Below are 15,707 nucleotides of genomic sequence, written 5' to 3' on the forward strand. Positions count from 1 at the left end.
TCACGACCAAGACGGCGTGCACTCGAGCGAAACTGGCGAGCTTTGGCTTGCTGGAAGCAGAAGAAGCAACGTGCAAGACCTGCACGGGGAACAACATGGCGACAATCCAACACCTTCATTGGAAGTGCAAAGGTTTAGATAGACACAGACAAGAAGCCCTCGAACTCCCTTGTGAGGAAGACCGACCGAGGACGCTAGACGAATGGGCCCGACCCAGAGGCTTGTCACAACACCGCAAAGCGCTCCACGACCCCCTGATGGATCACACCAGAAAATCGGGGACACATAAGCTCATATTGCCGAGCGCGCAGCTGGCCAAGGAGGCAGCGCGCGTGTGGCATAACGGTTGTGTATGTATGTATGTATGCATCTTTTATTTCAGACACAAAAAAAGGGTCTGGGGTGCTGGCCCGTACGAAAATGTCAAATTCAAGCCGGAATGAAAAATGCCGGTTCCGCCTAGACCCAAAATTGGGGCACCAGTTTGTATCCAGCCTGGAAACGCGCACGTCGAATATGCTCGCACACATGGGGACGGAGTCGGGGCGCCATGCTTACAATAGACCCTTCTCGAAATTCGGTCTGGCCACTTTGATAACGATCATACGTGTCTTACTAATGGTACAGCGAACTAGACTATGGGAGTTGTGAAAAAGGGCTTTGGGGGGGGGGGGGGGGTGGCTCCGCATTTGCCGTGTTGCGGTGGCTATACATTTGTTTCACCTGAAGATAGACTGGAAAGGATGGTGAATCACTGGGGTCAATTCAAAGCTCGGAGGGTGTCACGTCCTCCTCCGGTTCGGCTGAGCGACGCGGGGAGCCTGAAGTTACGTGACAAGCTACGAACAATGGATTGGCTCATGTAGCTCGTAGCATCCATCGCGGTACATCGTAATGGGAAATGCTGTATAGAAGGGGAGGTGTCGGAATCGGCACGAGAGAGAAGGAGTAGCCGGTCAGTATGCAGCGTCGGCGCTGCTGTCGACACTTAGGCGGGTTTCACATGCAGCGATTTTGGCCCTGGAGCGGCGCGATTACTGCCGTCGCGGCGCTCTGGCCAGCCGGAGCGACTGAGCAGCACGGTTCCACCAGGTTGGAAATTTTTCGCCGCGGCAGAGCCGCAGCTTCCGCGCTGGCCACTCACAGCGCGGCGGGAAATCACGTGACAGGAGGAGAAATAGTGCAGGAAAGTTGGCGCATAGGACCGCGGCGATTTTACGTTCCTGAAGCTGACGACAAGCAGAGAAATTACGCAAGCGACTGGTTTGCCGTTTCTTCTTTCCGAGAGGTCGAGCTTCTTTGCTTCAGCAGTCACTTTAGAACTGTTCAGGAGATTATGGAGGAGGGGGATTGCTGTCCCCTTTCTCGGAATTCGTTTTCTCAATAAAATACAAGTTTTTTTTGTTTTTTTTTTGTTTTATTTTCCTCGCCTTAGTACCAACTCAGTGTAGCGAGCGGAAAAGACGCTAGTCGGAAGCGGCTTGTGCGAGCGCTAAGGAGAAAAAGAAGAACTGAGCGACATTGACGTGTGTTTTCCAACACAGATGTAGAGGACGACGACGACGAGCCTGGTCAGAGGCCTGATTTCTCGCCTATGCAAGGTTTCAGCCCAGAATCGTGAAAATAACGGTTTCTTCGAAGAAAGGAGACTACGATCTGAGAGACAACGTCACCGCTACCACGGGGACACGAACATCCCAACTGTAAGTCGACTTTTCACAATTATATAACCGTTTGAACTCCTGAAGCGGCGGCCGCCACGCTAAGCCTAGCGCCAAGCTTGGCGCGGCTTCGAGATGCCACTACCAGATACGAACTCGCGCGCTTCGCCTGATGAAAGATCCACGTCGCCGAGCCGGAACAATAACATGGATTTCCAAGATTTGGAGCACGAAGACTCAGACGGGGTGGACGCCCAAGGGGACTGGATTGATGTCGTCAGTAAACACTCAAAGAAGAAGAACAAGAGGATGTACGAGGGCAATGACAAAGTCAAGCCTACCCCCCTCTCTGTCGATACGGAAACCACGGCCGTCAAGCCAGTGTCACTTCCAAGACCGCCAGCACTTCCGATGGACGACTATAAGATGGTTATCCGGCCCAAGGACGGTCTAGACTTGAAAAAGTACCACGTATCAACTCTTTCGGACAGCATTCTCGCTGCAGCAAAACTGATGTGGAAACAAGCTGAACTACGAATCCGAGTCGACGAAGAACAAAACATCATCACCATTAGCACATCACGTGAGGAAGCTGCAAGAGCACTTTCCACGGTCACCCAAATTGACATCTAAGGAAAAAAGTATGGAATTAACCTTTACGGGCTCTCGCCACACGACTCCTGTAAAGGCGTCATTCATGAAATTCCAGCTCACCACACCTCAAAGGACATCCTCGAAAGCCTTTGGCTGCCAGGATACGAATTCATCGCATGTAGGAGACTCGGAAAGACTAACTCTGTAGCAATCACGGTACTCGGAACGAAGGTACCGTTTTACATATATTACAGGGGAGCCGAAATTCGCTGCTAGATTTACAAAAAAACGGTTCCATACTGCCACACGTGCCACAAGCTAGGACATCGCGCGGACGTGTGTCCCACCCCAACCGTGGTGACTTGTGACAAGTGCGGAACACACAATCCCCAACAAGAACACTCATGCAATCCTGCATGTGCTTTGTGTCAAGGCAGCCACCTGACTGCTTCTAAGGACTGCAAGCAACGGTACAAAGAGCCCTACATTCTCAGAAAAAGAAATGGGAGAGAGAGAACAATCAACAACAGCACGAAGATACCACCCGAAGACCTAGGAGCAGAGGGAGACACGACGACGACCACTACAGGCCCCGTTCCAGATCCCAATCTTTCCCGCGCCTCCGTGGCGGCACTAGCCGGAGCCACTCGAGGCCCAGGGTGTCTGTGGATCGGAGGGACTGCGACTCGGGCCGGGCTCGCTCGGGACCCGGTGCATCTGCGGACCGGGACGTCAGAGCAGAAAACTACGCAGAATGCACTGTCAACCAGGTGAACTGGGCTAAAGTTCTTTCCTCCAGTGCTCCACTCCCCAACGCACCTTGTAGGGAATGTCAGGCACTGCAACAGGAAATTAAGACATCACGAAGCGAACTACAAGCCATAAAGACTTTACTGACACAGCACCAAACTCCAAGCCCAGAAAGACCGGAAACACCAGCCAATGAGAAAAAACGGAAACTACAGTCAATTTCCACAGAGGATGTACCCTCTCCAAGCCCAAACGCACAAGGCAGGTCTCAATACGTAACCAAAGTCGAGCTCCAACAAACTCTAAGTCTCTTTGCTAGCCAAATGAGCGAGCAATTCGCCAGCCTAACTGCACAACTCACACAAATTTCCACGCAGCAACAACAGACTTTCACAATATTACAGGTCCGAATGGACAAAATTGAAACTAGCCAACAGACAACAATCCCCGGTCGCCTAAGCAGGAATGAGAAACCTTACCAGCGCCCTGAACTAGTTCCAGTAATTCAAGACATAGAACATGCAGCTAGCAATGACTAAACCAACTCAGCAATGCTTAGATACGCTCCGCATCTGGCAATGGAATTGCAGAGGATACAAACATAAACAAGGAACCTTACAACAATACATCACCTCAATCGACCAACCGCCAGATATTATCACCCTCCAAGAAGCTAACGCCTTAGCTAGATTGCCCGGCTATACTACACATACAACACACGAAGGACGCGACGTCTGCACCTTAATCAGGAAAGACATCGTTGCAATTCAACATACTCTCCCAGCATCCGAGCACGACCACATCTTTACAGAGTTGATTCCCCCCAAAACCTCTAAAGGCCACAACTGTTTTATACTCAATATCTACTGCCGCCCAAAAAACCGACACAGTGAACTGGCCACACTGCTCCACCAGGCCACAAAAAAAGCGGGGGCCAGTCGCCTCCTCATTGCAGGCGACTTTAATGCAGCACACCCTGCCTGGGGGTACCCCTGCTATAACAAACGGGGCAAAGAACTAATGGAATGCATCGACAACGAAACGCTCACGCTCCTCATCGACCCGGCCAAACCAACCAGAGTAGGAAACAGCGTTTCGCGAGACACCTGCCCCGACCTCACTCTTGCCAAGAATGCCCCCCACACTTCATGGATGAACTTGGAAGAAAACTTTTCGAGCGACCACATGCTCGTCCAGACCGAAATACAAGGAACCACCTATCGAAGGCAACTTGGCGAAGCCCGAATCACAGATTGGCAAACTTTAAGGAAAAACCGGGAAACCGCTCCAGATGATCCCATCATGAATATAGAGCTCTGGGTAAAAGAACTGAGCCGTGATGTCCAACGCCACATTAGAACTCTTCAAACCACAACGCAAATCCCGGCCATAGACAATTATCTTCTACACCTGTGGGAAGCCCGGCGCAGCCTCACGAAGAGGTGGAGAAAACAAATGCTCGACCGTAAACTGAAACTCAGAATAACCAAATTAGCTGCAGAGGCAGATGTGTATGCAGCGGTACTCTGCCGACAAAACTGGCTTGGCCAATGCGATGACCTCAGAGGCACTCTGATCCTTACAAAAACCTGGAACCTGCTCAGGTACCTAATAGACCCGATGCAAAGCAGAGGAGAAACCAACAAAACCCTCAAAAGGATACTACACCAATATCCAGGCACTACAGAAGATCTCTTCAAAGCCCTTCAAGCCAAATACATAGCCAGCACACAACCCCTCCAGCCAACACCCTACACCGGCCCACATAACTCACCGCTGGACCAGCCTTTCATTGAGGCAGAGTTCAGAGCAGCGTTAACAAAAATTAGGAAAAACACTTCCCCGGGCATGGATCAAATCACCAACAGCGCCCTTGCGAACCTTGACGACAAATCAGTCACTTTGCTCACGGCATACATGAATCAATGCCGGGAAAAGGGCAGCATACCTCCAGCGTGGAAAGCAGCAGAGATCAGACTGATCCCCAAGCCTGGCAAGGAGCCAAGCATAGAGAACCTCAGACCGATCTCTCTTACCTCTTGCGTCGGCAAACTGATGGAACATATGGTCCTAAACAGACTCCAAAATTACTTAGAGGATTCCCAACTCATGCCGCACACAATGTTTGGATTCCGTCCTCACCTCTCAACACAAGACATACTACTTCAGCTGAGAGAGGACATCCTTAGCCAAGCCAGCAAGCACACACCGAAGGCCATCCTTGCCCTCGACCTCAAGGGTGCTTTCGACAACGTTAACCACGAAAAAATCCTCCAGAATCTTAATAACCTTGGATGTGGAGAACGGATGTATTCATATATCCGTGACTTCCTCACAGATCGAACAGCGGTCATCAAGATTGAAGATAAAAGATCACAGCCCATCAACATTGGAAGCAAAGGAACGCCACAGGGAGCAGTACTCTCTCCGCTTCTCTTTAACATAGCCCTTATCAACCTCCCGAAAGAGCTGAATCAAATACCGGGACTGCACCATGGACTCTACGCGGATGACATTACAATTTGGATAAGAGAGGGATCTGAGGGAGAGATGCAAGACAAACTACAACAGGCCACCGACATCGTCCGAACATACGCCGAGAGCTGCGGACTGAAGTGCGCACCACAGAAGTCGGAACTTCTTCTTGTGCGGAAAAGGTCCCACCTTAAAAACACCGCTGCATCCATCGAGATAGAACTGGACAGGGTCTGCATCAGGCTCTCCCCCTCCATCAAAGTTCTAGGCATGACCTTACAGGAAGACTGCTGCAACAACCAAATGGTACGAAAACTAGATACCACAGTGGGTCAGATCACTCACATGATAAGGCGCATCACCAACAAGAAGCACGGAATGAAAGAACAAGATATTTTACGCCTCGTGCAAGCCTTTGTCATTTCCAGGATAACTTATGCCACACCGTACGCGACGCTCAAGTCATGCGAACGCAAGAAATTAGACGTGCTAATCAGGAAATCATACAAACAAGCATTAGGCCTACCGCCCAACACATCCAACGAGTAGCTGCTAGCCCTGGGACTACACAACACCTTGGACGAACTCATAGAAGCCCATCTCACGTCCCAACAACAAAGGCTTGCAATCACCCAAACCGGTCGCAAACTCCTACATGACCTTGGGTACCCGCCCCGGCAACCCGAAACCTCCACAGAAGAAATCCCCAAGGAAATTAGAAGTAACATGGAAGTAGCCCCAATCCCCCGCAACATGCACCTAGAACATCATGAGGGACGGAGAACAGCCAGAGTTCGATGGCTGGAGAAAATATACGGCCAAAATGACGAAATAGTCTACACTGACGCGGCCGACTATGCTCAGGGACCCGCTATGACAGCGGTGGTCACTAACTCCTCGAAGATCCTCACAAGCCTCACACTTAGACAGGCTACTACGCTACATGCGGAAGAGGTGGCTATCGCTCTCGCTATCGCCCAAACCCCAGCCACAACAATTATCACAGATTCACAATCTGCCTGCAGAACCTACGCGAACGGAAGAATCTTTAAAACCACCTGGAAAATTCTACTTCAAGCACCCCCCACAAGAACCGTGACTATCGTTTGGACACCTGCGCACTCGACCCTCCGTGGAAACCTCGCTGCTCATGCGAGCGCCCGAGAACTAGCCGGCCGGGCTCCACAAGAGGACCAGAAGTGGGTCAGCCAACCACTGGTAACATTCAAAGACATCACACAACACTATAAACTTTCCCGGCTTACCTACCCGCCGAGCCACAAATCAACTACGAAAGAACAAGAAACAATGCTCAGGCAATTACAGACTAACACCTTTCCCCACCCTACAAGACTCCACGCCATTTTCCCAAACTTACACAAACCAAACTGTCCCCATTGTAACGAACCATCCACACTCTACCACATGATCTGAACCTGTCAACGCAATAAGGATATCACAGCAATACCCCATCCAACCATCGAGCAGTGGGAGGAAGAGCTGTGCAGCTCTGACCCGGACCGACAGCTACGGCTGATCGAGAGGGCTAGGACGGCAGCGAGGTCCATTGGAGTCCTGGACTGAGGATTCCACTCACGGCGCTCAATTTTTTTTCCTTCTTGAATAAAGTTTTTCCTCCTCCTCCTCCTCCAACACAGATCGTCACACCAAGTAAAACAAAATGTATCGCGCCCAGTTCAATGAACGACTTATCAGTGAAGTGTCGAAGCGTCGGGTTCTTTGGGACGCGCAGATCAAAGAATTTAGGAATAACATGGGACCAAAGAGAAACTCTAGGAAGAGGTGACTGAGGCCGTGAAAGTGATCTACGACACTGGTATGAAACCACTGCACTACTACAGGAGGTTCGGGTCCAGGTCGGCCATATCAGTTGGAGTCTTGACCACGACCAACTCTATACTTACGACCACTCCATCTGGAAACACTCCAGCTCGCACCTCCCTGAGGGCCGAGTTTCAGCGGCGCATCGTGGCGGGGCCTGGAACTCTGCATGTTTATTTGTCTTTTCCTCGCTGCACCAGGTTGTTTTGCCCTCTATAGACCGTTTTATCGTGGGTAGCGCCATTTTGAGAGCGAGAGAGAAAAGGGGAAAGGGCTACCGGCGCTTTCCCCCTTTCTGGTTGTGTAGAAAGAGTGAAAGTCCCGGATGGGAAGCTTGGCCGGTGTTGCGTGTCTGCTGTGCCCCAACTTCGTTCGCGCTTTCTTTTTTGTTTTAAACTCGCAAACTTATAGTCGTTTTCACCTTAAGAACCGAAGTAAAACAAGTCCGGATGGTGGCGGAGTGTTCTGGGTTTCCACCAATGAAATGCCGCGATATGGCGTAGACTTCACCACTCTCCGTCGGGAGGTGATGGGATCTACAATTAGAGACCGAAACCAAAACGAATTTAGCACTGCAGCATCCTCTAGTGGCAAAAAGCTAGAACATACTTCGTTAAATAGCGTTTGTTTCAGATAAACATGCTTATGCTCTGCACAATTTTGCATCGCTTCTTTAAACTGTCTTCAATAAACATATCTTTGCATATCTAACATTGTTTATACCGTCGGCTTACTAAAAACACCATGAGAAAAAAAAAAATCAATGTGTGCCAGTTTTAGCGTATTTACAGTGTTTAACAGCAACCATGGAGCGCTAAAGCAAAAAGATCAGCTGAAATCATCGACATCGCCGCAAACTTGATGAACTGGGATTGATCAGATCTGCTGGGAGAGGAAAAAGAAGCCCGACTGAGACGCCCTGCTCTTTCGACCGCTCTGGAAATTTTCGAATTTCTTGACTCCGTTTTAAGACAGAAGTATAGACGCTTTACACACGCGCCAGAATACAGCCGCCATTGCTGACCTTCTCTTGTTTTACCGAGATACCGAGCCACTGAAATTGGTGTGGACGAGCCTCCACAAAAGGCCAATGCTGGGGAGCAAGACGGAATAAAGTCTAAGATGTCAATAACCTGGCCTGCTATGGTAAAAATGAAGTGAAGTAAACGTAATAAGGGGGAACAAAAACTGAAGGTCAGTTATGGCGGCGCCCATGCACAGCTGCTGCAAAGCGTCTATACCGACCATTGCTTCGAAGTGTAGATTTTGGCAGGTATGTGACCAGGGTATATCATACTGGGGGCCAACATGCCGAATTTCCGCACCCAAAGAGCCAGCACTAAAGCGATCTGAGCCGGTGCATTGCTAGGCCTAACCGCTATGATGGAGACGATGGACACCGCAGCTGTGACCGCCAACCCCAATGCGGTGTTCCGATTTACGACGCCAACTCTGAATCCTCCGAAACCGGAATCAACGATCAACTGGCCCGCCCTGCCGGCCATCAACTCGGAACCACCGCCGAGACAACCACATCCAGCTCCGGTAACTCAAAGTACCGCGAACGAAATCAAATCGCTCCTAGTCGCTCTGCTAGAGAAGGCCTCAAAAGAGGAAATCACGGAAATGTTCCTACAAGCTCTAGACGATCTTTCTCGGCCAGAAGCGTCAGGAAACAAGCAGACTACCATAGAGCCACGGTTCAAGAATACACCGATTTCTAAACCTAATGAAAAAGAGTCGGCCACCTCGTCGGCAACTACACCGGAGAAAAATGGCCGACAAGACGACAGCGAGAGCCGCAAGCGGCATGCGGCCATGGCGCCTGGGACGTCACTCTCAACACAGGCGGCGACAGCGGCCACTCTCGTCAGCACGGCCGCAACGCAAAGCTCAATCACAGAAGAGGACGACGGCCCAGCATGGTCTTTGGTCCAAACCAAAAAGACCATCAAGCGGGCACGATACACTCGCAAGAAGACCACTGAAAGCGAAGGCAAGGCACAGGCCCCACGCCAGCTCTTCACTGTCATACTTCGGCCACGAACGAAGACAGACCTTACCACCATACCGAGAAGAACCCTGGAGGAAGCCTTCACGAAAACGCTAGGCACACAATCACAGGAGATATCAGTAAAGCTACAGAAGGAGAGCAATATTATCTCCGCACAAACTTCATCTGAGCCTACCGCCAAGGCGTTACTGGAGATCACTGGAATTCCAGTTGCTAACGAAGAAGAGATTCCCGTACAAGCTTACAAAACACTGCAGGATAACCAAACTCGAGGGGTCATATATGAAGTAGACGAGGGTGAGGACAACACCTCTCTCCGGGACAGGCTCCGATGTGACACCCACGACATCGTCACGGCCCGACTTCTGGGAAGGAAAGGACGCACTGCGATGATAACGTTCGAGGGTAATCGATTGCCAAGGTTCGTTAGATACGCGCTTTGCATCACCCCAGTGTACCCATATAGAGCCAAGGCGGTGACATGCACAAACTGCCACGGCGCGGGTCACAAGCAAGACATCTGCCACAAAGAGACGGTCTGCTCTTTGTGCGGCAAACACCACGAGGAAACGCAAGATGACCAAGGTAACACCAACCTGCGCCCAAATCCGACCCCGTACTGCCAGATCTGCAAAAAAAATGGACACTTGGCGACAAGCAATGTCGGCCCGAAGAAGACAGAGATCGGGAAGCTACTAAGGGAAAGGGCAAGGAAGCACGCGAAACCCAATCAAGAGTCCAGGAGGAAGAAGGGGGCACCACCATTACCGCCGCCGCCGCCACCTCCATTTAATCCGATCCAACACCCACGGATGCACGAAAGGACTTACGCTGATTTAGTCCGGGGTACCCCCACTTTTGAGAGAGACAGCTACGAAGTCCGGTTTACAAGGCTGGAAAAACAACTCTCAGCGCTGAGCCAACAGCTTACTGTTATCGCTTTCAAACTTGGTCGATAAAAATAGAGATTAGCATTGTTCAATGGAACTGCAGAGGACTGGGGCTACGGGCCGCAAAACTCAACGCAAGACACTTGAACAGACCATCAAAACGTCCAGATGCAATTCTATGACAAGAAGTAAAGACAACCTCCATCAACCTAACAAGTTACACTTCATACTCCAGCCCGTCGATCCCATCAGGCCGCAAGCCCAACCAAGACGTGCCCAAGGGGCAAGCCATGGTGTATTTGCGATCGGACTGGCCACAACATCAAATTGACTTGATGCGATGGTGCACAGACAGACAAGAAGTCGTCGCAGTCCGTGCAACGCATCAAGGAACACCCGTAATCATCGCATCTGTATACTACAGGCCAGGGGCTAGCAGCAAATCACCAAGAGACAACGGGTGGATAAAACAACTACACATCCTTTACCCAAAAGAACGAAAGAGTATAGGAGGAGACTTCAACCTGCCACATACCAGCTGGGGCTACAAAGTAGACACCATAAACTGCCAGAAACTCCTAGAGGACATGACGCGGTTCAAGTACACATTACTAAACACGCCGGGCTCAACGACGAGACTCGGCTTGACAAGCAGACAACAGCATACCAGTCCAGATCTTACATGGATATACGGAGAGACTGAAAACCTCTCCTGGAATGTAAACATCGACACGTGAGGGAGTGACCACCTCCCAATAAAGATCGAGGTGAACTCCAAGAAGTCCGAAAAGAACCGGCGTTTTGCTCATACAGTCGATTGGGACCTTTATATAAGACACCTGGAAAACAACCAAGAGGAATCCTTTGCGACAGCAATGCTCGATGCATTGAAAGCGGCTACAACCAGATCCAACATACCTGCCGATGCACCTACCCCGGATATTCACCTCTTGAATCTCTGGGCTAGGAGACTCCGAGCGCTGCAGCGATATAGGAGGGGCCCAAAGACACCAGCGGCACTCAGAAAGGTCACCAGACACACCATCGCGGCACGCAAACACGCGATATATTTGGACAGGAAACGATGGCTGGATTACAGTGCGTCCTTGTCGGAGAAAACTTCAGTAAAGAAACTGTGGGCAACCAGCAGATCCATGCTGGGACAAAAGAGGGGACAGAAGGCCCCTCTAACCCTGGCGCTAAAAACTGACACTTCGGTAGAAGACCTCGCAGATGCGGCCAATGACCGATCTCTCACACCGCCTATCTAGGATCCCAAGCCTCAAGTTCACCATCCATGCGGACGATATCTCCCTATGGACAGTGACAGGCGTTACCCGAACCCAACAACAGACTCTTCAAGCCGGATTGGACGAAGTGCAAACCCATCTCAATAGGGTCGGCCTCACCGCATCCCCGGAGAAAACGACCTATGTGGTCGTCGCATCCCGTAAACAAAGAAAAGCTGGAATCGCCAGTCAGATGTACTTAACGCTAGCAGGCAACAGAATCCAACCATCTACCTCGATCAGAATACTCGGAATGTACATCGATGAAGACGGCTCGTGCAGAACATGGATGACCAAGGTCAGCCAGCAATGCAAGGCAATCATCCATGTCATCAGAAGGATATGCAGCTCCAGAGGCGGAGCGAACGAAGGAATTGCACGTCAGATGGTGAAGGCACTCATCGTATCAAAAGTCTGCTACTGCGCTTCGTATTACAACATCTCAAAAAGCCAGTGGAAAAAACTGGAAACCATCAACAGACAAGCTGCACGGGTCATTACCGGCTTACCTCGATTCACACCAATAGGGACACTAATGGAACATACCCAGCTCAACAACTTACAAGAAACTGTAATGGTACGATCTGCCGCCCACCGTGAACGACTGCAACACTCACGACCCGGCAGGACCATTCTCAGTCTGATTCAAGCACTTAAAGGAGCGATGCAACAATTTTTGTACTGTGCACAAATACCGCTTAAATCGGATCCCTAACGTTAATGACCTAGGAAAGACGCGTTCGTTTTTCACCCCACGCAATAGAAGTCCCAGAAAAAAATTTAAGAAAAATGAGCGGCGTTCACCCCCTCAACTCGCAGCCAGAACAAGCGGCCACGTGATCTGGAGCCGATTATATGCCGCCAGTGTTGATCATAGCCACGCGCAGGGGTTGGCAAAGCGCAGGACACGCGCTGAGTTCCAGACATTGTTATGGCTCGGCTGTTGTCGTCGTTGCAGCGATTGGACACGGGTCACAACCCGAATGCTTCTCGAGCTAGCAATTGTCACGAGCCCAAGTCGAGTGCCCACGCAATGCTCGGGTCCAATCTGTGAACCGCATTCAAATATCGTCACTTGGGTGTACTGCGATCCCCGAGTTACGTCATCAAATTTTGCAAAGGAGAGATTGAATGAAAATGATCGCTTTTGTCCTTGAAATTACACCACAACAAAGGAGTTTCTTGGCCAATGGTGTTGCGTGTGAGTATCCTTGAGTCCGAGGTGTGCCAGTAAGCTAGTGTAGAGAGAAAAACATTCCAATTGAATATCGTTGCACAGCTCCTTTAAACTCCCGTTTCCCGACTTCCCAGAAAACGACCCTCCTTGGTTAGACTACATCGACCTCGTAGAAGGCAAGCCCATCCCGAAGAACGCGAGCTTGAGACATCCAGATCGTCAGAAATCGCAAGCCAGTAGCCACAACAAACGAATACAGGCCTGGGAAAGCTCGGCGGAGAAGCTAGCCGTCTACACAGATGCGGCTTTCGCGACACTCCCAGACCAACTTGCTACGGTCGCAGTGGCCATACCAGGAAAAGGCTTTATATCTTCCAAACAATTACCAAACAGCACCTCCGTCAAGGGTGGCGAACTCGGAGCGATTCAATATGCGATTGAAACAGTCCTCAACGACACAACCATTAGACCAATAGAGCTCCGCGTTTTTACGGACTCGGTAGCCTCGCTCACCGAGTGCAGAAATAGGAACAGCCCCTGCAAGAGAGCAAAATCCATAAAAAAGATGGCCCTCCAACTTTCTCTGCAAGGTACAAAAGTCCAGCTGTCCTGAGCGCCCGCCCACGCAGGCATAGCTGGCAATGAGCAGGCCCACTCTGCAGCTCGCGCGCTAATAGTTACACTCCGCGAGACGCAGAAGCCGCCCTGCCACCTCCATGATCACAGCTACGCATCTTCCTCACCCGAAGATGACGAAGACGAAGACGACTATGACCCCGACGAAGCTAAACAGCAGATCAAACTTTCGTCCCGTACTGCGCTGAAGGATCACCTTCCACCCATCTCCGACCCACTGCCGCGAGGCTTTGGGCGGAGAACGAGGGTGCTCTTAACTCGCATTAGAACCAATACCGCCTGCACGCCGAACAGAAGAGCAGCGTGGGAAAAGGCGCGCACACCACCGACATGCTGCTACTGCAAGGACCCCCAACATGCGGTCGACCTAGTTCACCTGTTATGGGGCTGCAAAGGCCTTGAGGCAACAAGGAAGAAGCACTTAGAGGACGGGGTGACATTCATGGAGGACTGGGTCTTTCCCCCAGGCCCTCCAGATAAGCAATATCAAACTCTACGCACGCTTCTGGATTATATCCACGAAGCTGGCATAGAAGTACATATATGATTACCTTTCCCATACCGCGAGCCCAGGCCGCGATGCCATTGACTCATTCCTCTCCCCCTCCCCCTTAAAGCGGTTCAAATAAACGTCTTATACTACTACTATCAGATCTGCTACCAACCACTAACCTATGTTTGCATAGTTTATTCTGTCATAATATTCCTTTGTTTACGTTATTGCGTTGACGTGTTCATGTGTATATATTGAGTGGGCAGTCGGTTTCCTTGTGTGTCGAGGTGATTTTCAATTTTTATTCTTTAATTCTGTTTTCTTAAGTTCCGCGGTGTGGGGATGGTGGTACAAATCCTGATTATAAGCAGAAACAGCGTGGTTGATGTGAGATACGTTCTTCCAGGATCCCATCAAAGCTTCTGCTTGTTGCCCGAGTGGCCCTGTGGGAGGATGGCGATAAGAATCCCGATTATAATCTGAAACAGCATGGTGGATGAGAGATACGTTTATTGCCAGAGTGACCCCAAGGCATGTGGATGGCAGTTTGTGAGTTTACTTTCTCACAAACCGCCAGGGGAACTGATCACTGCGATAACGGAGCTATCTCATTCTCGATGAAAGACTGGGCTGAACATGATGTTTAGACCTCAAAATGAGGTGTAAGCGACACTGAATTTGCATAAGGTGAGCAAGTGAAATGTTACGCTCAGGGTCACACTCAAGAACAATGGTCCACTTTTGGCATGCCGCCAACACTACGTCTTCTTTCTTGAATGAAAACGACCCTTAAAGTGTAATTGTATGCATATATGTTTAGCAAGCAAAAACGCAAAATGGCGCCTGACACCTGTGCTGTAGATGAGCAAATTAGCGAGTGCAGTACAACTGCAAACTTTTTTTCTTTTAGGGTGAATTTTGGTAATGGTTATCCAAGGTGCAGTAGGATACATACAGCTGATTTCAAAAATCTGGAGAAGCCATGAACAAGGCTATTACGTAATGAAAGGTATAATCACGACAACAACATGACACTGGAGGTTAGGCGTGTATGAAGTTGGGAATCCGATTTTGCAGTATGTGAATGGTCCTTAAAAGGACTGCTCTGTGTTCTGGGGTATGACAAACAGAGTTCAAAGTTCTAGCCATTTTCAGAAGAAAACATATCCTAGGGGGACATTAGTTTACGGTCAATTCCATTCTAAAGGCTGAACACCGAAGATCTCGTCATTCTCATCCTCGTCGTCAGCTTCGTCGTCGTCTCCACTCTCCTCCTCCGTGTCGCTTGCATCGAGGGGTATGATGACTGGCTCGAGGTTCTACTCTGGGACATCACATTCTCGAAACATCGCCTCCATTTTTTCACATGCTCTACACAGTCATGCCAATGGACAGCTGTTACGTTGTCCACTGCTTCCTTCAAGAGCCGCTCGGCGTCATTGGGATTGAATGTGATGTTCTTGGAGGCGACCTCCTGTTTGACTCGTGCCCATATCAACTCTATGGGATTTAGTTTGCAATGGTACGGAGCCTCAACACTGTGTGTCCGGCGTCCGTAGCCATGACAGCAACTTTGTACTTTGTGTAGCGATCCTTCACCGTTGCCACGATGCTCAGAAGGTCTTTTTTCTTCATTGTGGCAGTCCAGTCTAGGTTCTTGGAAGAGAGCCACTGCTGGATCTCGCCCTTCTTTGTTGCAGTTGTTGCAACTGTTTCAGCCTCTCTGCTGTGGTGTGGGGCAGTGTCTATAAAATTACGCTGTTAGGCTCGATGTGGTCCAGCAGATGAAGAAACCATGCTTCAAACCTGTTCGAGTCCATTTCATCGTGGTAGTCCCCCTTTTTCTTCCCACGGAACACGTCCAGGCAGCCGGACACGAAGCCAGT

The 15,707-nt window shown here is 50.1% G+C and overlaps 1 protein-coding gene across 2 annotated transcripts in view; it reads right to left on the reverse strand.

Annotated features, from left to right (window-relative positions):
* Positions 1–15,707, reverse strand: part of LOC115320083 (thiopurine S-methyltransferase) — a 140,717-nt gene that overhangs the window by 84,074 nt on the left and 40,936 nt on the right. Inside the window, exon 10 of one of the 2 annotated variants that reach the window (XM_042286864.1) lies at positions 14,013–14,264. The exons of the other annotated variant lie outside the window; for it this stretch is intronic. Coding sequence (XP_042142798.1) covers positions 14,116–14,264 — 149 coding nt within the window. The 3' untranslated portion in view covers positions 14,013–14,115. Of the gene's footprint in view, positions 1–14,012; positions 14,265–15,707 lie in introns of those variants that run through there. 2 annotated transcript variants of the gene reach the window in all.

The sequence above is a fragment of the Ixodes scapularis genome, unplaced genomic scaffold (assembly GCF_016920785.2).
Source record: "Ixodes scapularis isolate PalLabHiFi unplaced genomic scaffold, ASM1692078v2 PGA_scaffold8__174_contigs__length_109621045, whole genome shotgun sequence".
Taxonomy (NCBI): domain Eukaryota; kingdom Metazoa; phylum Arthropoda; class Arachnida; order Ixodida; family Ixodidae; genus Ixodes; species Ixodes scapularis.